Genomic DNA, 21,829 nt, shown 5'->3' on the forward strand with positions numbered 1-21,829 from the left:
AGAGTTTCAAAATTCTTAATATGTATCCTCATCGAAAGTGTAGAAGTCAAAATGAATTTTTTTTTTTTTTTTTGTATAAATCCACGAGAATGCTAATTTAGCCAGCATATTGTATTATCTCAAAATGAACAAGCAAGAAAAAGCAATTTTATCCAAGTTTATGTTCTTAAATTTAGCAAAATGTGAGGTACGTCAAAATATTCAGATCATCCTTAAATGATGGCTAGAAAAGTCAGGTCCAACCCATTTTTCCCATCGTTCATCAACAAAATGAAAACATTTCATTTCTATAGGGCGTACACAAGAAAATCTTTGAGCAAGTTGTCATATTGAAAAGATGGAAACTAGTGTATGGAGCTAGGTAGAATTCATGATGTTCCTGCTCCAGGTTTAAAAAGGAAAAAACAAATAAGAATGCAGTTTGAATTACATGAAGAAAAGCAAAATTTTTTTTTAAAAAAAAAGCATAAGTTATTACTCAAGTCTGACAAAAATTATTAGCATTCTTTACAAAAGATGATCCGACCCAAAATTTCTATGCTGGCGACCTTTCCTGGTCACATATTATCAGACAAAACAATTGTGATTACAATACAGCTTCAACTAAGAAGTCACATATTTTGTGGACCAAAAAGAAAAAAGAAAAAAATGAAAGGCAATACAGAGAGCTGGAAACAACTAAAAACACTTCTCGAGCCCTCACTTTCTCTGCAGATGTACTAGAAAACTAGGTATCAAACTAGGCATTTCAAAAGAGCAAACAAGTCAGTCATATACTAACAAGGTACAGCTTCGAGACACACTGGATTTTGGTATTCTATGGACAGACGGGAAGGTCCAAAAATTGGAGGGCAAAAATTCACAAGGTAGATGTATTTTCAGATTGACTCTAGTTATGAAAATATGCTCAAGGAGATCAATGCTGCAGGAGAATGGAGCGTCCCCATGTCCATATCTGCAGGTATGTACATGAGAAGAATATGACAAAATTGGTTTGAACGAGCAGAGACCAACCAGCACTTTTGGTTTACTAGAATGGCCTTACACATTCAAGGACTGTGCAGATTCCTTAGTTGGTCAACGACATCAGAGGTGCCACTAAGGCGCTGGAATTCAGATCGATAAAGGACATTGGATGGGGGAGGATTAGGATTATTTATTCTCTGATTCATACGCCTAGGCTTGCCTGAAAAGCTGTGTCTCACACGAATTCGGTGACTTTTGGCCTCAGCTGACAAGCTGCCGCGCACCTTTACTACCAATATTACTTCCTTATCCCTAGCATCTTCACACCACGAATTCTGTGGGGTACCATCAACAAACTCTTCCAGTGTCTGATATTCTTCATGATGGACTGAAATCTCAGCAATATGATCAGGTTTGATTATGCCAGCAGCTGGAGTGACCTGGTTAAACATAAAATGCAAACTAATTACTTTTCCAGCAGGCATGAAATTTTGTGATATTAAAAAACTGTAGCTATGAGAAATACAGCTACAACTTGACAATTTCCATGACCAAAAAAATAGCACACTTCCTTTCAATCAGATTCCATTGAAATTTGGTCATTTAGAAAGGAGAATATGCAACTTATAAAATGGAAAATAATTTAAAAAAATTCAGAATCAATAAGTCACTGGCTAAGTTGGACCTTGACAATTCAAAATCAATAGACAGCCAAAGGAGGACATTAAATGCATACAGCAACTACCATCATCCGCAAATCACAAGCTCAAGGATCTTAGCCTTGTAATTTTCAACTGCGCTAATCACAGCCCTAAAATATCTGAAATCAATTACTGTGATAAACATAATGCAGTAACATCATCTTTATTCTATAAGGGCCAGAGCCCCAAACTTTATACCCTGAAAGGCAGGCTACCAAGGACAATAAGCCTAAATGACACATGGATTATGTTGAAGAGATGTCAAGCACATACGAAAAGCATAACATGCTGAGAGAATCAAAGTAAAAACCACACTACCGATTAGCATATTTGTACTGAAACAAAGAAGCGAGTCTTGGAAAAATCATGATAAGTGGAAAATTGTTTTATGAGTGCCTGATAATTTCCCTACCTAGTCTAAAGAATAATGAGACCATCACTGCAACCACAAAAAGGTTTAGCATAAAAAATAGAGATGATTTCCTTGAAGACACTTAAATATATGAGCAATAGTAATAGTAAAAATAATACTAAAACAATAGGAATGATAAATAATATTAGTAACCATTATACTAATAATCATAGTAATAGTATTAGTAGCAATAATAATAATGGTAACAATAATATTAACAGGAAATTACCTCAAGCCACTGAGGGAAACCAAAAGAACCTCTAGGACGATGATCGGAAGCCTGTCCATCATCCTTAATGGTGGACTGACCTTCACATATTATTTCAAAAAGAGCTTTCGTCCTTCCAGATTTATTTGTTATACGCAAGATAGATACATCCTGGTTCTGAAGGATTATGTTGTTTGTACTCATAATTGCTTCTGGAATTCTACATAGCTCTTCTCGCAATTGCTTGATTTTCCCATTGGATTCAATGATTTCTCCAAACTCTTGTCGCCTCAAAGACTCATCAACTCGAGCAATCTCCACACTGAATATGCAACGGACAGGCTTGTGATCACTGTCTGTAACATCCATGCAAGCTTCATACCTAGACAAATGAAGAAAACTCTGTAAATTCCAAGCAGATAAATACAATGAAGACATTCGGATACAGAGCCTTCTGCATGTCACATACACGCATCAGAGAGAGAGAGAGAGAGAGAGAAGCATGTACAGTAAACCCACAGAAGTATGCTAAACGAAAAAAAAACAAGGTGATCAACATAAAAGTTGAAAAAAACTAACACCAGACACAAACCGTGAAACTTGTGTATGAGGTGACATCTTGTTTCACTCCAAAGGACACCATGGGTTTAATAAGCGGTCAAATATTAGTTATTCAGGAAGTTCAGCATACATATACCAAAGACACATGCTTCCAGAAAACTTACTGCAAAACAGATGAGACTACAGGACATTCTAAGCTGCAAGGAGACACTGGAGCTGAACGACTGTCACGGTACATAATTCTGTCACACCAGGCAGGAACGCGTTTCTTTTCACCAGAATCATAACCTTAAAAAGGAATAAGATCCAGATAAACTTCATTCTGACCATTCAAAAAGCATTTAAAATTTCTCACAAGGTACCAGGGAGCATTCAAGTTAAAAAAATGCAGCCAGGCTGCTGCTCTAAGCTAACATCTCTACTAAAAGCTACCTGATAAACCAGCCTGATGCCTCTCAAATTTATATGTAGGAGGAAATTTGATAACAGCTTCCCGCATCCCCTGGAAAACATTGCCAGCTTTCATTTCTGCTCGCAACTGATCCTTCTCTCTAAGCCAGTCAAAGCATCTTTGGGAAATAAAATCCCTTGCTTCATCATAAGATATACCATCAAGCCTATAATTCAAGTCACCCAGAAAAACAACCATGTCGGCCTCAGATAGCTCGAGCATCCCCTCAACAGAGTATATACCCGTAACCTGCCAGGTATAGAGGATTTTTACTTTTCCTTAAGCTTACCAATGGGAAGTTACTTAAAGACATGAGACTGCATCAGTCAAATAAAAAGGATATAATTTAGAAAGACACTCTGAGGATGGTCAACTAAAAAGTTAACATACACATACATTAGCATTGCGAACAACTTGAACTGCAGTTGAGACACCAGCTGCAACACGAGACCAAGGGCAAGCATAAGCAATAACGAAGCCAAAACAAGTATATCGAGTATGCGAGCAAGCAAGAGAATAACAGGTGATAATCATACCAGCTGCAGTATTCAAGGAACCAGATGGTCGACTAAAAACCATGGTTCGATATACATAATCAAAATCGGCATTACGACGACTGACAGCCTCTAAGTGCGCAGCAAAGTGGCAATTCACAAAGCAAAAAATCCGACCGTACACCCTCATCCTCAAACCAACAGCTCCCTGTACAGAGATAAAGCACCAAACTAAGAAGCAGAAAAATAAACAGACTCCTCAGAAAATGAAAGGTTAGACCCATGAGTTTCTTCTTCCAGAATTAATATTTCCCTACGAAGTTATCCTAAAGGAAAAAGGGAAAACATGCCCGTTAGATCAAAAGCATGTAATACAAGTTCAATGGAAATATCCCAAGCATTCATTGCTAGACTTCTTACTTTGGCATTCCCTATGAAATATAGACGAACTATCTAACAAATCATTATATACATAAAGGTGCAATAGGTGGCTTGCACTTTTTCATAATACACATTGTCGATTAGTCCCTACGGGACACTAAGGCACTGTTTGGATTGAAGGAAAGGAAGGGAAATGAAAGGAAAGGATACCAATGGAAAAAAAAAGGAAAGGAGAGTTGAGGAAAGTGATTTCCATCCATCTTGTTTGGATTAAGTATGGAAGGAAAAAAAAAACAAAATACTGAATTTTTGTTTGGATTGAGGAAGGAGAAGAAAGGAAAGGAAAAGATCAAGTGTTAATTTACTAGAAAGGATAAGAAAAATTGATCTTTTAAAAAAATTTACATTATTTCAATAAATTAGTTTCATTTCCCTCTGTTTCCACCCACTTTTGGGCGGAAACTATAACTCAACAAAATAACTAGACCCTCTCCCTCCCTTTCCCTCCCAACCCTTTCCTTTCACACTTCAAAAATCAAACCAACCAACAAAAACTAAATCCCTCCAATTCCTCTCCTTTCTTTTCCCTCCCATTTCTTCAATCCAAACAGTGCCTAAGGTAAATTTGCCAACATATTGGCATATGCAAGCCATCAACTATAACCAACAGCAAAAGAAAAATGAAGTGGCAAGCTTCAGAAACCATCTAAATATTAAGAATCAGGCTGATACTATAGATCCCATTAAGTGCTCATGACCTCTTCCTGATTGGCCAGCTTATTATCATAGATCAGTATGGAATCAAATTGTTCACCCTTTGCCTGGTGGATATACCAGTAGAAGGGACAAAAACAACTATACCTTGTTCCCAATAGCACGGCCCCAACCACAAGGAACCGCTGCAACATCAACATCTCCTACATGACTTCTAATGCTGTTTCTGATCCTGAAACATAATTTATTCATTATATGCAATAAGCTAGGCAAGAGAATCAAGCAAACAACAACATCAAAAAGAAGAAACACAATAGGGACCTTCGGAAAACCAGGAAAAAAATTTTCATTGAGAGAGAGAGAGGGGGGTAAACATAAGCACATTCCAAGAACTAAATTTTTTACATTCTTGCACGACACACTGCATATTCAGTTGATTATATAGACAGACAAAACAAACTACAAGAGAAAAACGATATCAATAGGAAAAGAAGACATCTTCTCTGTCACAACTGTATAACCTATCTAATGTCACATAATCAGTCCAAGATGACATAATTTCTCTCAACCAAGAGTTGAGAGTAATGTTCCCATCATATGCAGCGTGATGGAAGAACACCTCAACCCAAGCACTCAAAAACCACAATTCAAGTTCAAGAGGAGAGTATGCAATAGCAATAACCAACAGACAGAGACTTCCACACCATAAAAATAAAAAGCAATAAGATCTACAAGTATACTTACCAGACAGAAATAAGCAAGCCTGCAAGCTGCCTGGAACCAACTCCCACAAATGTTGATCCTTCATCCAAGGTTTTTCCTATCATTTCTAGCCACCATTGTCCAACAGAACTTCCCTCAAGCCCTACCTGCATTACGATACCAATACAAGTTACACAAAATCCCCATAAAGATATATATTCAAATTGATTCTAGAAAAGAAACTAGTCAGCACGTAAGGTGCCTTACAGTTTCTTTAGCAGCAGACATTGCAAGAAAACCAGCACCCATTTCCACTTCCTGCAATCCAAGGACTACAATGTCACAGTCTACAGATGCTGAACCTATCCAGGAGATAAGTGAATCATAAGCAGCTCTTCCTTGTCCAACATTCCATGTACCAGCCAATATTTTTAAGTTCTCCATTCTGGTATAGAGAAAATCCCTCCCAGATAACTCTGAAGACAATATACTATCCAGTGGCCCTGGAGATGTAATACTCCATCCACGTATACCACCATGATTAGCCAAGGTGAAAACGTAACCAGCTCCAACAGCCAAATCTATCACTGGACTTCTATGAGCTGTCCAGCCTCCCAACAGATTGCCACTGAGATCTACTACCTGGATAGTACCACTGCAATAACCTACCCATATACGTGACCCAAATGTACAAAGGGACAGAATAGAATACGAGTGATACTGGAAATCTTGCAGACGATTTCCATTTCCATCCCACTGCACAAGTAATCCATTAGTGCATCCAGTCCAAATCATTCCATCAATAGTTGCAACTAATGCTTCAGTTCTTCTATTATCCTCTCCAAAAGCTCCTTTTACTGCAGCTCGACGAACAGCGTCAGCTGCTCCTAGAATAGCGTTACGTGATCGCTGAAAGAAATTTAAGTTACTTTGTGGCTTCTCCTTCTTTAAACCAGAAACAAACCTCAACCTAATCTCCTCCTCCATCATCTGATCTTGTATACCTGACATGTTGTCAATCTGACCATCTATATTGAACACTTTCAGTAATTCCCTAGTTCGAGAATCCCTGCAAAACCATAACATTGATGATGAAGCAAATTTGTAACAACATTACAAGACAACACTTCTTGTACACTGATGATAAAGCAAATCACATGAAGATTACAAGACAACTATAAGAAGATAGTAGACACCAGACAGAAAAATAGTAAAGAAAAAATGACTTAAACAGCATCTTGGTCCACCACAAATAACAATATCAGTTAGAAAGAAGGTCAATTATAACTTGCAGCAAATTTGAACATGAGAACAGTAAGAAAAATGAAAGGAAGAATTTACAACAAACTAAACTCTTTAAGACTAGGTTCTAACTCAGTATCATATGAAAGCAAGCAAAAGACCTCGTTTAATTCTAGCCATCATTCCCCAATTACAAGTTTGCACATTTCATGCATGCTGAAAAAAGTTATAATCATCATCCAGAAATAGGTTAAAGCCTACATTAAAAAACACTCCACAGCAACAACTTCAACTTTTGGGTAAGACAGTAGTTCAACTTCATACACTCATTATAGGAAACTATGGTTTAAATCCAAATAAATGAAAAAGCTGTCATAGAAATTGAAGAACCCGAAGCATCGACCTATCATCAATAGTATCGCCAGCATGACATGCAAACACAAGAATATAGAAATATCAAATGCATATAATTTGCTGTCCAAATAAGCAGTTGCTTATAAATTGATATGTAAGGTCTCATGAAACAGCTCATTAACATAATACATGATGCAGAAAAGGGATAAATAACTGAATTATGTTAAAACGGGCAGTTGATCCAGATAGGGAAAAAGTGAAAACTAACCAAATCGCAAATGAAAGATACCCAGCAGTCCACACTTTTGCTCTGCAATGGTCAGACAACATAAACTTTATATCAGTGGTAAATATGCTATTGCAGCTACCATTCAAGGTGGCTTGGCTCCTCAGGTCAATATATGACCTCTCTACCAATAAAGAAGCCATATGCCTTTCCTCTGATGTTAGAGAAAGTGACTTTTCAATAGCTTCCCAAGGCCAAGTCTTAATCACACCACCTTCAGACCCTGACCACAGATCCCCTAGATGAAAGTAAAACTAAGAAAATTAGCACAGAATGACCAGTATGCCTAATTATAATGGTGCAATGAGAAATCTGTCAAATTCTATAATCAAATTTCAGTACCCAACCTATACCAGAACAAAGCAAATTCAAGTTCACATGCTTGACAATTGCAGTTTAAGCAGAATACATAGCAACAAGAAGGGGAAAAAATTTGTCTTCCACAAGTAGTAAAGTGCCCTGGCGTCATGAATTCAAACGGGTAAAGAAAGTACAATCAACTGCCCAATCACATGTCATATACCATAAGAGGTAGGGACAACACACAATTTAAGGCCTAAAGTGTATCAAACACATCCATTGTCAGGATATTGAGGCTGGATTGTAGCATTTTAGTCCTTTGTTCAAAATAGTTTCAGATACCTCTGGCAGATTGTGTCCTAATATTGCAGCTTGTCTGACACCCCCGCCCCCCTATGTTGGTCTTCATTAAAACCAAATGCACATACAGAATATGAGCTAGAGGCCAGAAACACTAGCAAGAGTACAGACATAGAGGTCAGTACAACAAAGGACAAGCAGATTTTCATGTTTGATCCATGCCCAAATTAGAAGTTTAGAATCTCTTATTCCTAAACCCCCTTAAGTATGGTACAACCATCAACAAAGAGGATGATTCCTTGAAAGCATTTTGCTTTTATACTGGCCAAAAATTCTCAGCAACTCTCCATGCTGGGGCAAGGTAAAACATTTTGTTTACCAATTATATTTGAGTACATATAAGATTAACAACATGACAACACAAAACAAAGAAGATCATGGGATTGCAAGAAAACATCCTAGTTTCATGACTCCGAGTTAAATTTGCATCCAACATATGCACTCTTTCATACAATAAGTTCAATGTAATTAACTTAATCTTACAACATGTAAAGCACAAGGCAAAGTTTTGGTGTGATATCATATTTCCTGATCTCCACAACTACCATTCAAAATCAAAAGAAATGTCAGTATTTTTTATTAAACCATTGGGTAAAACATATAGGGTTTGTTTGGATTGAGATGATTTCAGATAAAATAATTTACTTCACAAATTCCAATCACCTTTTTATCTTCCCAATCACCTTTTTAGCTCATATACATCACAACACAAAAAGTGCTACAGTAATTATCTCAAATAAACTCCTGTCCAAACAAACTCATAATTTCTAAAGTAATTTGGTAAACTACCCACCCACCCAACCAATCCCTCTTATAAGCACATTTATGGAGTATGTACCCAGCACGAGTTATATACTAACCATATGACAGATCCAAGTGTTAGCTAATCTCACATCACCATTAGGAAGAAGCAGATCATTGAAAGCATGACAAATAGGTGATCATGCTCATTTATGTGTGCCAACGACTGGTATAAATCCAGTGCGTGAATGTGGGCTTATTTCAAGAATAATTTTTTCTTTGGATAATTTTACAAAACCAATTGTGTGCCTTCAATAAACTAGAATCCAAAAGATTATATGCTCCTTTCCTTCTTAAGAGCTTGAAGCATTGGTGGTCTGATATGGTCTTTTATGTACAAATCCTAGCAAGCAAATGTCAAAGTCAGGCAAAGCCAAAACGGTGTTGGATTACAAATACACAAGTAAACAGAGGCAAACACATAACTCAAGGGGCTATGACACAGGATATAAGCAGTTACTAGCGAAAGCGCATCCTTTTCTGGTAGAATGGAAGTCCAAAAGTCTGTTAAGTTTCTACATGAAACCTCTATCGACTGAATTTTTTCTTTTTATGGGTGCTTCAGGAGGGAGGGAGCGGTAAGGAGACAGTTGTTTCTTAATTCCTACCATTTCCATGACTCTTTCTCTTCAAGATTACCTACAAAGTTTATTGATTTCTTCCATTTCCATGACTCTATCTTTAAAACCATAGACAGAAAAAGGTTTGCAAATTGCAATATTAAAGATTAATTACTCTCTATCAAATAATAGTCAAATGTACAAAATGAGACCAATTAATTTCAAGCTCTCAATGTCCCTACTAAAATGTGTAAAGAGCCAAAACATCTAAGCCAATACATTCTCGAGCATTCATATAATCCAATTACAATTACCCAAAAATAGCAAAATTTCAAATATAACAATCATGATCCCAAGTTTACCATGAGAAGTCGTGACCATCGAAAGCACCGGACCACGATGAGCCTGCCAAGAAAGTCCTTCTTTAAACCGACCTCTACTGTTGTTATTGATACCATCCATTTTCCAACACCTAATTTTTCCATCTTTATGCCCACTCCATACCAATCTATTCCCATCATCTCCCACAACACACAGCGCTCCCACCGTCCTTACAGACTCAACATAGGGCGCCGCATCCTCCTCCACAAGCCCCTCAAGTTCACCCCATTCCTCATCGACGTCGAACTCCTCCTCCACCTCTCCTTTCGCCACCCCAGCTCCATATACATTCCCCAAATCCCAAGCCCGAATCCCGCACTCCGACCCAGCCCACATTTGCCTCCCGTCATCAATACACGTAATATTCCTCAAAAACCTCCCAATTTGCTTCTCCCTCAACGGATGCGGACGCACCTCCAAGCTCGGGGGCCGGACCGGATTCACAGCAGACCTCACCGGAAGCTTGAATATCCCCGTCCCACCGCCCATGGCAATAAACTCCGGGAGCGGCTGCCGAGTCTGAGGATGTCTCTGACTCTGACTCTGATCAGGACTCTGAGACTGACCCACCTTGCCGACGTCAGCAGGATGATCCGCGGACATGGAGAGCTTCCGGTCGAGGTAGTCCATCATGTAATCGAGCCGCTTCCGGACGGCTTCGTGCTGGGCGTCGGAGCAGTAGAATTCGTCATTGTCGTCGGACGAAGTGGAGGAGTCGTCAAAGCGGTCAAATATCTTCGGGGCACATTGGTAATTTTGGGAAGTGGAAGCGGAGGTCGGCTGATCATCATCGTCATCGTCAACGGGGATGAGTCTGTCGGAATTAGCAGTAGTGGTGGTCGGCGGAGCAGTGAAGACGTCGCCGTATTGGGGGAAGTGATCGGGAGGTGAAAAGGGAAAGTTCTGCGAGAAGGATGAGTGAGGAGGCGATTGGGCAGTGGGTCTAGGAGGACTGGTGGTGAAGAAAGGGTTTAAGTCGTCACCGTCTTCGTCTTTGATCCGACCGTCCATCGCTAAAATTAAAATCTAGAGAAATGGCGTTTTGGAGGCCGAAATGGATGGTAACAGCGGGAACTTCGGGTTTCGCCGTCACAGAAAAAAAAAGATAAATACAAAAATGGACCGCTGTTGTCAAAATAAATTTTTTTTTTTTGGGGGGCGTTTTCTATAATGGGATTTATGCCTTTATTTTTGTGCGAGAAGGGTCAAATGTCGCGCCAAAGGAGGCTGGTCAACGACCTCCGCCGTCTACGTAATATATATTTTTTTTAATAAGTGTGGACTTTAAAAGAATATACATTAATATTAATAGATGGGTTTAAGGTCCTCAACCGCACCTCCTGTCACCAATTGGCTGGATGGTGTTGGTTTATGGGTTCCCCTTAGATTAGTCTCTGACTTAATTTGGCGATGACTTCCCGAGTGTTTCTAATTTAATTAGGTGTGTGTGCTTATTGCCGTCTCTGGGAAAAAAAAAGAAGATGAGAATGCATGTCAAATTTAAATTTAAATGATGTGATTTTCATTCCATCTGGGCCATCTCGTCAATATATACAGTGACAGTATAAGAAAAATGCAAAACATTGTTATTATTCTTTTTCCTTTTTACAAAGGGATTGTAAACCAATTTTTAAAAATAAAATTAAAAAATTTGCTGACAATTTCTATGACAATACACACACACATAGAAACTTAGCACCACATCTAGAACAGCTATCATTGAATGAGAATTTAGACATAGGAATGAAAAATAAATAAATAAATAATTTTAGTACAAAATAAATTAAAAATTTTTAAAAAAATAATCAGATCAAATCAGATATATAGGGATCACAAAAATTGTGATTTGTATTTGATCCACATATAGTTTGGCGAGTGGGATATTCGCAAAAAAATGGATCAATGTGAATCATAAGGTAAGGATTTTTGGATCTTTTGATCATTTTGAACACCCCTAAAATCATTTTTGGGTAATGTTATTTGCAAAGCACTTCTTTGCTTGAGTTCTTCGAATGATAATTGATAGTAATATATAGGCCGTGTTCTTGTTTGTTTTAGATTTTATAAAATTTAATTATAGAAAGTGATTATGGTAAATAATTAGAATACGCAAAAGTTACTCTTTGCTTGATTATGAATTTTAATTTTTTTTGTCTATTAAAAAAATATATAATCTGAATACAAAAGCAAATGAGAATATTAGAAAATTTGATTATTTATAATCAGAATCTATAAATAAAACTAATTATTATTGCTGATTTAAGTTATAGTAGTATTAAAGATTGTTAAAATTTATTAGATGAAAAATCTATTTTATAGATGAGTACTAAATTGTAGCTTCTTTCAAAGTTGTTGTCAAGTAAAAGATGGACTTCTATTTGGTAGAATAGAAGAGGTGTTAGCAGCATCCAAACAAAGTCCAAAATGTGTGCATTGACAGGAATTAGTCAAAGAAGCACATTTTGCCTCCATTTGGAAACACATCCAATGACACTTAAGCGAAATGCAATTGTTTTGCACAAATGTGAAGATTCACACCATTAAACCTTTTTCTCTTTATTTTTTGTCCAATATCTTCTTTTTTTTGTCGTAAAAAAAAACGGGGGAACCTGACGAAGACTGACCTATCATCAGACCAGACGGGTGCACCACACACTTGTATGGATTTAGAATAAATCTCATATTGAGGCACATTAATTAAAGACAAGTTTGAACCCCTCACCCCTGACCTCTCACCCCTACAATTAAAGTAATAGTCAACTACTTTAGAGGGAGTTGGTTTTATTTTTCGCCCAATATCGGATGAAGAATTATCATCACAGGTTCAGAAGTTCTTCTGTACATCCCCCAATTTTTTTGACTTGTCTGTCTTATTACCTCATTTCATTTTAACTTGTCCAAACAGTCCACCAATCAAATATCCTCTTTAATGTGGACTGGTAGTTCCACTTCAATTTCACCCGCATCCCCACCAAGAAAGAAAGAAAGGGAACTTGACGAGCAACTTTAATGGAGAATAATTAAGGCATAAACGCCCCGTGAGTAGTCCGGCTGATATATCGTAGCTTGGTAGTTATTAATAGGTCCCGTGATCAGTAGGTCCCGTGATCGACTTTCATGTATTATCTCGCTGTGTATTTTTTAGGTAAAGATTTACACAATCTTAGAGGATTAGTCTAATAAAAAAGTTAAAATACTCCTAAGTAAAAAAAAAAAAAAAAAAAGGGCGTAAACTCTACAATTGGTTGTCTGGTCAAAAGGTTGGTGTGGCAATAAAACCCAAACCCAACAGTTGGGATACCCCTAAGTGGAAAAAAAAAACTAAGGTGTAAACTCTACAATTGGTTGTTTGTGATTTATACTTTATGTTATCTTTAAATTCTTCACAACTCTTAAATGTGCTATTGATTTAATTTTGGGTAAATAGGTTCTCAAAGGTGGGGGTAAAAAGTGATGGGCACTAAAAAAAAAAAAAGTGTTTGGTATGTCACTTAATTATAATAATTAGGATGAGATCTATTTTTTGTTTGTCTAACGGGTGCTCATTGGACACGTGTTAAGATATATTTCAGGTATCATATATTTTTTAAAATATAAGATTAATTAGAAATAATAAATAAATATAAGGGAGGATAAATAAAATTAATTTTAAGTATATTAACGAATCATCAACGGTATCTGTTAGAAAAACTCATTGACAAGTATTCATGGAGTACTTGCTTGATGGACCCTTGCTTTATTAATAAGATTAATAGTATCACTTTATTCTGTAGTATAAACAAAGCAACGTTCCCATTGCAAGAATAGAGAACGATCCATGAATTGTTGAGTACTAAAATTTGCGTATATTTCAAGCCTGGTACAGCTTTTGTAACTACTAGTTAGAATCTTGCCGATGGATAGCCGTCACTATCTTGTAGGAGTTGTTGCTCTTAAAGATTTTTGTTTCGACTCTTCCAATTAGATTTATCCAACCCAAATTCAATTATGTATTAGTAATTTATTACTAATATATACTAGAGTAAGGTGCCTGTTTGGATTGTAATTTTTCGGAGTTTTTGTAGAAACTACAGTATTGTAGCGATATGATATATGTGAGATAAAAAAATAATTGAAAAATCTGTTCACAGAAAACGTAGAGAGTTTTTGGTGAAAAATCCCTTTCCAAGCAAGGAAGTTCACAATGTGGAGATGGGAGCTATCTAAATGAAGGAGGGCTTCAAAGGATTATAGTTTTACTTTTGATAGAAGACAAGGGAACCAAGTTAGTCACAGTGTGACAAAATTTGCCTCAAAATTGAAATATGATGTAAGTTGGAAACAGTATACCCATAATTGAATTTTGTTTGATTAATTTTAATAATTAAAATTTTGCAATCAAGAAAATGTCGTCACTTCTTGTCAAATAACATGCAAAAAAAAAAAAAGAGTAGAATTTTAAGTAAGTCATGAATGAGTAATTGAGTATCCCTATATTTATTTTTTAGATGAGCATAAATGAATTGATTTATTTTGATTCATTTATTAAATAAGTATAAATAAGTTGGCTCAATTATATCAATTATAATTCTTTTAAACTCGTCCAAATCACCTATTTTCACACCTTTGATTCCAATTTGAGCTTTCAAAGACTCGATGGGAACCAAAGGAGGGGAATGGTTATGAGGCCCTGAATAATCAATGGTGGGAGAAGGTTAAAAAGATGACATCAGGATTGGAGTAAGTGGGCCGTTAAGTTATAAAGGCGGGAGGAATCAGTGGTATTTCCCATCCCGGCCAATTAAATGCGGACAAAGAAACTTCACGTACTAATTTAAGGGGTTCCAAAAAGTGGCAAAAGAGAACATCGAACGTTTGTTTCTATTCTGCAGCAAATCCAACCAGACAAGCACTCCAATTTGGCACACAAAACACGCAAGTCCATTCATGGGACCTTAATCATGGTTTTCAACAATCATCACTCAATATATTTATAAGTTTTTTTTAACAGAACAGAACAGATAAGGATTACATCATCATCTAGTTCATTTTTCTTGGTTGTTGAACTATATAACGTAGCATATCAATTCCACAATCCAATGCTTTAGGTGCAGTAGATATTTTCAGATTCTTTTCTTCCTCATTGTTGTCCCCATTACTGAACAGCAGTGGGGTTTCAAGAACATTGGTTCAGAAACTTTCCTGCATTTTATAATCTGACTCTGACAAAGAGGTAGGCCATTTTTGGAAAATTAAGGAAAGTAACGTGTGTCTGTTGTGCTTTTTCTTCTGCATTGGGTGATGACTGCAGAAGGGTACATATTATAATTCTTTCCCTTCCTGATTTGGCATTTTAATGATTTAACTTTTGCTGATATCATGGTATAAACTGATTGTTGTTCCAAGAAATTCAGATTTTTGGCCTCTAGATGGTAATGCAACTTATAATTTACAATTTGAACTGTCTGTTAATTAATACATCAGACTAGTTTAAATGAAGAAGGTCGGATGGATGGTTGGAACTGAATCTTTTTCTTTATTCTTTTCTTGTCCATACGGTTTAAGTGAATTGCAGGTCATTCAATTCGCTCCATTTTTTCTGTAGGGGGTAGATACTGTAATGGGGAGAAAAGGGATTTTTCTTGGGCTTTTGTTGGTTCATATTCTTGTGATATCAGTTGCTGATACTCAGAAGAAGAACTTGTATATATGGCCAATGCCAGTGTCGGTAAGCCATGGACAACATACACTTCATCTCAGCAATGAGTTCGAGCTCAAGACTGATGGAAGCAAGTATAGTGATGCTTCAGGAATTCTCAGGGATGGCTTCTCCAGTATACTTAAAATTATTAAAGGAGATCATGTAATTGAAGATGCTCCCCGTTTTGGTTCCTATCTTGTGATCAAGGGAATTCATGTTGTCATTCTTTCGCCAAGCGATGAGGTGAAACATTTAGTCTTTAAAACTTTTTTTTTGGCTCTCTTTTGTTTTTATTCAATTGGACCAAGAAGAGTTAGAAAGATCATCATATTATTTAGAGTTCCTTTTTTTCATTGCTGCCACTTTGTTTTATCTGGTCATTGCTAATTGATGAGTTTGACATTCGTTACAACTTTCTGTGTGTCTGGGTATCTTCTTTTAAGAAATGACTTTCTAGTGCTAGGTTATCAGAAACCAATATATATATATTTTTTGATCTGAATAGCCCTGCTAATTCAATAAGAGTCTTAGGTAAATTTTCTTTAATTCTTTTCCTGTCAGATGAACTAGTCATTTGAGGTTCTAAGGTCAAAAAAAAAAAGAAAAAAAATTCCCTTTTGAGTATCATTACGAGGACTGGTTTAAAAGTTGCATATGTTGATTTGGTTGCTTCTAAGAGCATCCCTGAAGGTCTTGACTCAGAGGCTCCATAATGGTGCCATGCAAAAGAAGCTACTCATCTGATACTGAATTCCTAAGAGTAGACTATGAGTAAAACCTAATGATCAATCAGAAGGAAACCCTAATAGGCTAGGCGAGTAGAAGATTCACGCGTTCTGCATCAAGTAGAAAAGGAGGACATTTCAGGTATGCAGAAATATCTGCATAAAGTTTCGCTGATATTTATGTTCTAGTCCAGTCATGGCTTTTTAAAAGTTCTTCTGTTGAAAGTATCTTTTAACATGGACCACTGTCATGCTGCTAGTATTTTCCAGAATGCATATTTTCTGTCTCTTTGGCTGATGGATAGAGTGAAATCCATTAAAAAAAAAAAGAAAGAAAAAAAGAACTACAGAGTGCAATATAAACAACAAAAATCGTTGTAACTTAACATTGTGTAGCACAGTGTTAATCTACCATAAAATGATAAAATCCTTCATTGCAAGCAACTCTTCTCCTGCAGGTTTTGTCCAGCAGATTGAGTGATTTGCTTCTAGTTTTTCTTTCACTTCACTGTTCTTAGATACTAAAATAGGATGGTTTGGAATGCAGTTGCAGCATGGAGTCAATGAAACGTACAGGTTATCAGTTCCCGTTGATGGTAATCCAATTTATGCACATGTTGAGGTGAGTTTCGCTGAAGTCTCTTGCACTCATAAGTTGGTGACGCAATAGCATGGAATTCTGGTTTTGCAAGAAAATTTTGCGTCAAATGCAGGCTTAAAAAATGAAAACAAGATTATTTGCTCAAATGAGATGACAAATTTGCAGATTTTCAGGCTTAAATATGACTAGTCAATGGAATTTTAGCATGATTGTAGTTTTCTTCCTTAGAAATAGTGAATTGTATATTATGTATTTATGCAGGCACAAACAGTTTATGGGGCATTACATGCACTGCAGGTACCCTTTTTTCACTCATGATGCTAAAAAAGGACTTTTTCCCTTTTTTTTGTTTGGGGTGTTGGCCGGGGGAGGGGGGAGGAAGCAAACTTATCTGACATAAAATTTTTACTTGGAATACTCTGCTACAGACATTCAGCCAACTTTGCTATTTTGGATTTGAAACCAGAGTGATTGAAGTTCATCAGGCTCCATGGACCATTTTTGATCAACCAAGGTTTTCTTATCGAGGGCTTCTAATTGGTGAGATGACTTACAGTTCATGGTTAAGTCGGCTATTTAATGGCATTTCATTTTGTACTAAAAGAAATAAAATGATTATCCATCTATGTGCTCTTTGTTCTTCTTCTTCTTTGTTGGAACACATAGTAGAAGAAAAAGAAGTATGTTGTTTATGCAAGCACACACTAGCAAGTACATCGCCACTTTGGAACTATTGTAAAGTAGGGAGGAGCTGAACACCTGTGGGTGGTTCAGACGTTCCTAAATGCATATTAAAGTCCATTCTGAAAAAATATCTGAAGAATAGGAAGCCCGGGTTGAAGTTTTCGTGGGATGAAGAAAGGTAGAAATGTAATGCTTTTTCCCCCAATCTTAACCTTTCTGTCCAAGAATTGACAAGCAAGTTAAGCTTGTTAAGTGGTATGAAAGTGTTTTCTACTTTAAAGATGGTCTTTGGCAAACTCAGAAATTGATCAGTAAGATTTGGTGACCTCCAGGAAATTATTAGTCTAGTTTTTAGGACCCAAATGTGGTCGGAAATTCTTTCCATTGAAATCTGCTGGTCCAAATACAATTATTATCTCTTTTAATTGGAACATTTGGATTGCCCATGTCTCCACCTTCTTCTGGAGGTACAACGATTGCCTTCTATTTTGTAGTGGCTTGATGTTGGTCCATGGAGTGCCTGCTGTTGTTGTAATTATGCCTCAGTTAACGTTTCTTCTTTTTGTTGGTTCTTTCAGCATGATCATGTACTCAAGCATGAACTCTGCATTGATTGCTTAGTTTCATATTTGATCAAGTTATCTGAAGCAGTGATATCATCCATAAACTTTCATAATTGCTTTAGTTTCTTTCCGGGATTTCAGCACTACATCATGGTTCAAGATGCTAATGCTTATCTTCTGCCTTAAATGGTACCTTCTGCAGACACATCTAGGCACTTTCTGCCATTGCCTGTGATAAAGAAGGTCATCGATTCTATGACATATGCCAAGTTGGTAAGTAAAACACCAATTTCAGTTTGACTGTGCGAACCAAGGGTCGACCTATTAGTTTCTTTATCTCGATCATTATCATAAACCGTATCCTTAGTTTCATAGGCTCTCATTTATCTCAAATGTTGAGTAAGAGGGGGCGGCGAGGGACAAAGTACCACATCCCCAAGGACTTTGATATAAGAAAGACTGCTCCACTCACAGCCAAATAGTTTTGAGTTGGATGCATAAGTTCTTTCACAGTACCCCTTGGAACCAGATATTTAGCTGAAAATGTTTACAAGAAAATTCTAATGTATCCTTGTCTCATTATAGCAATTCAAAAACACACCATCTCTCTCATCTGCTGCCAAGAATGTGAAGGTTGATTGCAGAAGAAATAATTTGGTCAGTAACAGATACTAATACTATTTGATGGTACTTATCTGTGCTGCAGAATGTGCTGCACTGGCACATAGTAGATACGCAATCTTTTCCTCTTGAGATACCTTCATATCCCAGATTGTGGGATGGTGCTTATTCTAGATCAGAACGATACACTATGGCAGAAGCTGCTGAGATTGTAAAGCAAGTTATTCTTATATATCTTCCCTGGTTTTCTTTTTAGGTCTTGTGAGATCTTTTACTACTTCATCTTTCTGAATTTCTGAGCTCTGATGTTGCAGATATGCTCAAAGGCGAGGCATTCATGTATTAGCTGAACTTGATGTGCCAGGGCATGCTGAGTCTTGGTAATTTAAAACACTTTCCCTGCTACAACTTACTCATGATCTTCTTTTTCATGCTAATGGGACTTGATGAATTTCAAAAATAAGCAAGCACGTTATTTAGGTCTTTTAGATTATTTATCTGATGATGTTATTCCAGTTGTATAATTCCTGCTATGCCACAGCTAAGCAGTAGTTCAATTTTTTGGACTAGTTTTAGTTTCGAGTGCTTGTTCATTCTACAGAGATTTAAAATTTTCATACTTTTTATTTTTGCTTTGGACTTTTTGTTCAAACATCATTGGAAAAGTTACTGCAGGTAAAACCAGAGAAACATGCTGGCTCAGCATCTTTTTGGTATCGATACATCTAATCTTCACAATAGAGGGCATATGGTTAAATTTGATGTGGAGGGTTTTATTGGTAATCCTAGACCTAGTTCACGAAGCTCAAGAAACTGGAGTTTATTTTTACATGTTCTTGGTGAAACATTTGCGTGTTATCAATGATTTAGGGACTTGTTTTGAAATTTAAGACTTCACTCAGTTGCCTTCTTTCTTCATTCTGTTTCTGCTTTTCTGCAATTTAGTCTTTACAACTATGAATTTTCATTTTCCAGGGGTATTGGTTATCCTTCAATTTGGCCGTCAGAAAATTGCACACAGCCCCTTGATGTTAGCAATGATTTTACTTTCAAACTCATAGATGCAATTCTCTCAGGTAATACCTCTTTATGATGTTAACTTTCTTCCAAGGCTAGAAGGAATTTAACAATTTGAAAATCTTCATTGCAGATTTCAGTAAGGTCTTCAAGTACAGATTCGTTCACCTTGGGGGTGATGAAGTGGATACAAGTGAGTTCTGGATTTTCCATTGGGTTAATGCTCATATTGTTGTACAAGTTATTGTCCTCATCAGACTACATGCTTCGAGATGCTAATCTTCTGCTGTGAATTAGATATTCTCTGCTGGTTGAATGAATTCAATAACCAATTAATTCCCTTTTCTCCGATGAAAGTTCGGTTTCTAAATGCAACTGATGTGGATTGCAGGTTGCTGGACTTTTACTCCTCATGTTAGTGACTGGTAATGCTTCTATACCTTTGGTTTCTCCTTTTGTGTCTTTGTCATTGAGTTTCTTAACCCTCTTTTGAAGGATTTTGTTGGTTTTTCCTGGAGCATGAAACCATCTATGTCTTGTTTGAGCAGATGATGTGACAGAGTTTCAGCTTTGTACTGTGCATTTATATATTTCTTGTCAAGAAGATTGAGCTCTCTTATTTGTGGTTCCAGTTGACAAACTATTGAGAGAGATCAATTCATCTCATGAACATTACAATTATCTCTGAGTTGACAGGTTAAAAAAGCGAGGCCTTAATGAATCTGGAGCTTACCAGTATTTTGTCTTGAAAGCACAGCAAATAGCTCTATCCCATGGTTATGAAATCATAAACTGGTATGAACTCATCTACTCAAGAAAAGCTTTTACGGATGAGTCCAATCCAGTCTAAATTTACTTGAAATTACAGGGAAGAGACCTTCAACAATTTTGGTAGTAAGTTGAACCCAAAAACGGTGGTACACAACTGGTAAGAATCAATCATCATTTTCACATTCATTGCCTTACTTTTTTACTGCTACAAGCTCCCAAATTGTATGAATAGAACGAAGTAATGCAGACAGGAGTATCGTACTACTCTTGGCCCTCTATAAACAGAATTCATTTTCCTATCAGGCTTGGGGGCGGCGTTGCTCAGAAAGTAGTGGCAGCTGGATTGCGGTGCATTGTTAGTAACCAGGACAAGTGGTACTTGGACCATCTGGATGCAACATGGGAAGGTTTCTATTCAAACGAGCCCCTTACAAATATAACAAAGCCTGAGGAACAAGCTTTGGTTATAGGGGGAGAAGTATGCACTTGGGGAGAACATATTGATGGGTCAGACATTGAACAAACTATATGGCCACGAGCAGCAGCTGCAGCAGGTAATCTCTTAGTTTATAACAAGGCACTATCTTGGAAATCTTGCTAATATTTTGTCATTAACCTTTGTCTTGCCTCCTAATGAAGAGAGACTATGGACACCTTATCACAACTTAGCCAAGAACTCAAGCGAAGTTACCGCAAGATTAGCAAATTTTAGGTGTCTGTTGAACCAAAGGGGAGTTGCAGCTGCTCCATTGGCTGGACCTGGTCGCGTGGCACCCGTAGAGCCAGGTTCTTGCTACAAGCAATAGTCTGCTAAATTTTTCCAATTGATGGTAATTGCATAGGGAATTCTGTACGTGGAAGTGAGATCTGAATGCATGAGGCAGCACTCAACATTTTATTCCTTGGAAAGTGTTGAAAATGAACCTCAATTGGTAATCTTTTCAGGTCCATTCTTTTAATTTGTAAGAATTCCTGGAATAAAAATATAATGGCTTCAACTACGGTTGATTTCAGCTAGTTCGACTTTGATGTTGGCATAATAGAGTAGGATACAAACATCCAGTTAGAAGTATCAAATCATCGCTGCTCAATTCTATCTTGATTCCCTCAAACTTAATCTACTCTTGTAAGAATGTTCTGGTTTACAATGCACTGTCCAGTACGAAAGCTACCGAAACAATGCAATGTGGAATCACTAAGCGAAGTGGGCACTTAAACTGAATTTTGTTGTTATAGTACATTGATCATCATCTGTGAGTCAATGTACCAAGCCCGGTCTAAGTCTCTCTTCCT

General features: G+C 37.0%; 2 protein-coding genes across 4 annotated transcripts; one reads left to right on the plus strand and one right to left on the minus strand.

Moving 5' to 3' along the window:
* Window positions 1-564: 564 nt before the first annotated feature.
* On the minus strand, window positions 565-10,971 carry LOC113783124 (type II inositol polyphosphate 5-phosphatase 15). Its single transcript, XM_027329170.1, has 11 exons — window positions 9,856-10,971; window positions 7,455-7,710; window positions 5,858-6,659; window positions 5,633-5,757; window positions 5,036-5,120; window positions 3,836-4,001; window positions 3,696-3,736; window positions 3,281-3,548; window positions 3,013-3,136; window positions 2,309-2,669; window positions 565-1,406 (listed from the first exon to the last, which is right to left on the minus strand). Exons 1-11 carry the CDS (start codon window positions 10,883-10,885, stop codon window positions 1,050-1,052), a joined length of 3,615 nt encoding a protein of 1,204 aa, XP_027184971.1. The 5' UTR covers window positions 10,886-10,971; the 3' UTR covers window positions 565-1,049.
* A 3,826-nt stretch (window positions 10,972-14,797) lies between these two features.
* LOC113782696 (beta-hexosaminidase 3) lies at window positions 14,798-21,553 on the plus strand. 3 transcript variants are annotated; one of them, XM_027328596.1, is made up of 15 exons: window positions 14,798-15,086; window positions 15,419-15,797; window positions 16,827-16,901; window positions 17,142-17,177; window positions 17,309-17,420; window positions 18,330-18,400; window positions 18,834-18,964; window positions 19,063-19,128; window positions 19,724-19,824; window positions 19,899-19,958; window positions 20,157-20,190; window positions 20,462-20,560; window positions 20,634-20,693; window positions 20,840-21,090; window positions 21,176-21,553. In XM_027328596.1, exons 2-15 carry the CDS (start codon window positions 15,474-15,476, stop codon window positions 21,340-21,342), a joined length of 1,587 nt encoding a protein of 528 aa, XP_027184397.1. In that variant the 5' UTR covers window positions 14,798-15,086; window positions 15,419-15,473; the 3' UTR covers window positions 21,343-21,553. The 3 variants fall into 3 exon arrangements, with proteins under 3 accessions (XP_027184397.1, XP_027184395.1, XP_027184396.1); XM_027328594.1 differs by having other exon boundaries at window positions 14,799-15,086; window positions 15,459-15,797; XM_027328595.1 differs by having other exon boundaries at window positions 15,080-15,168; window positions 15,459-15,797.
* Window positions 21,554-21,829: the final 276 nt, after the last annotated feature.

Source organism: Coffea eugenioides, chromosome 9, assembly GCF_003713205.1.
Source record: "Coffea eugenioides isolate CCC68of chromosome 9, Ceug_1.0, whole genome shotgun sequence".
NCBI lineage: Eukaryota > Viridiplantae > Streptophyta > Magnoliopsida > Gentianales > Rubiaceae > Coffea > Coffea eugenioides.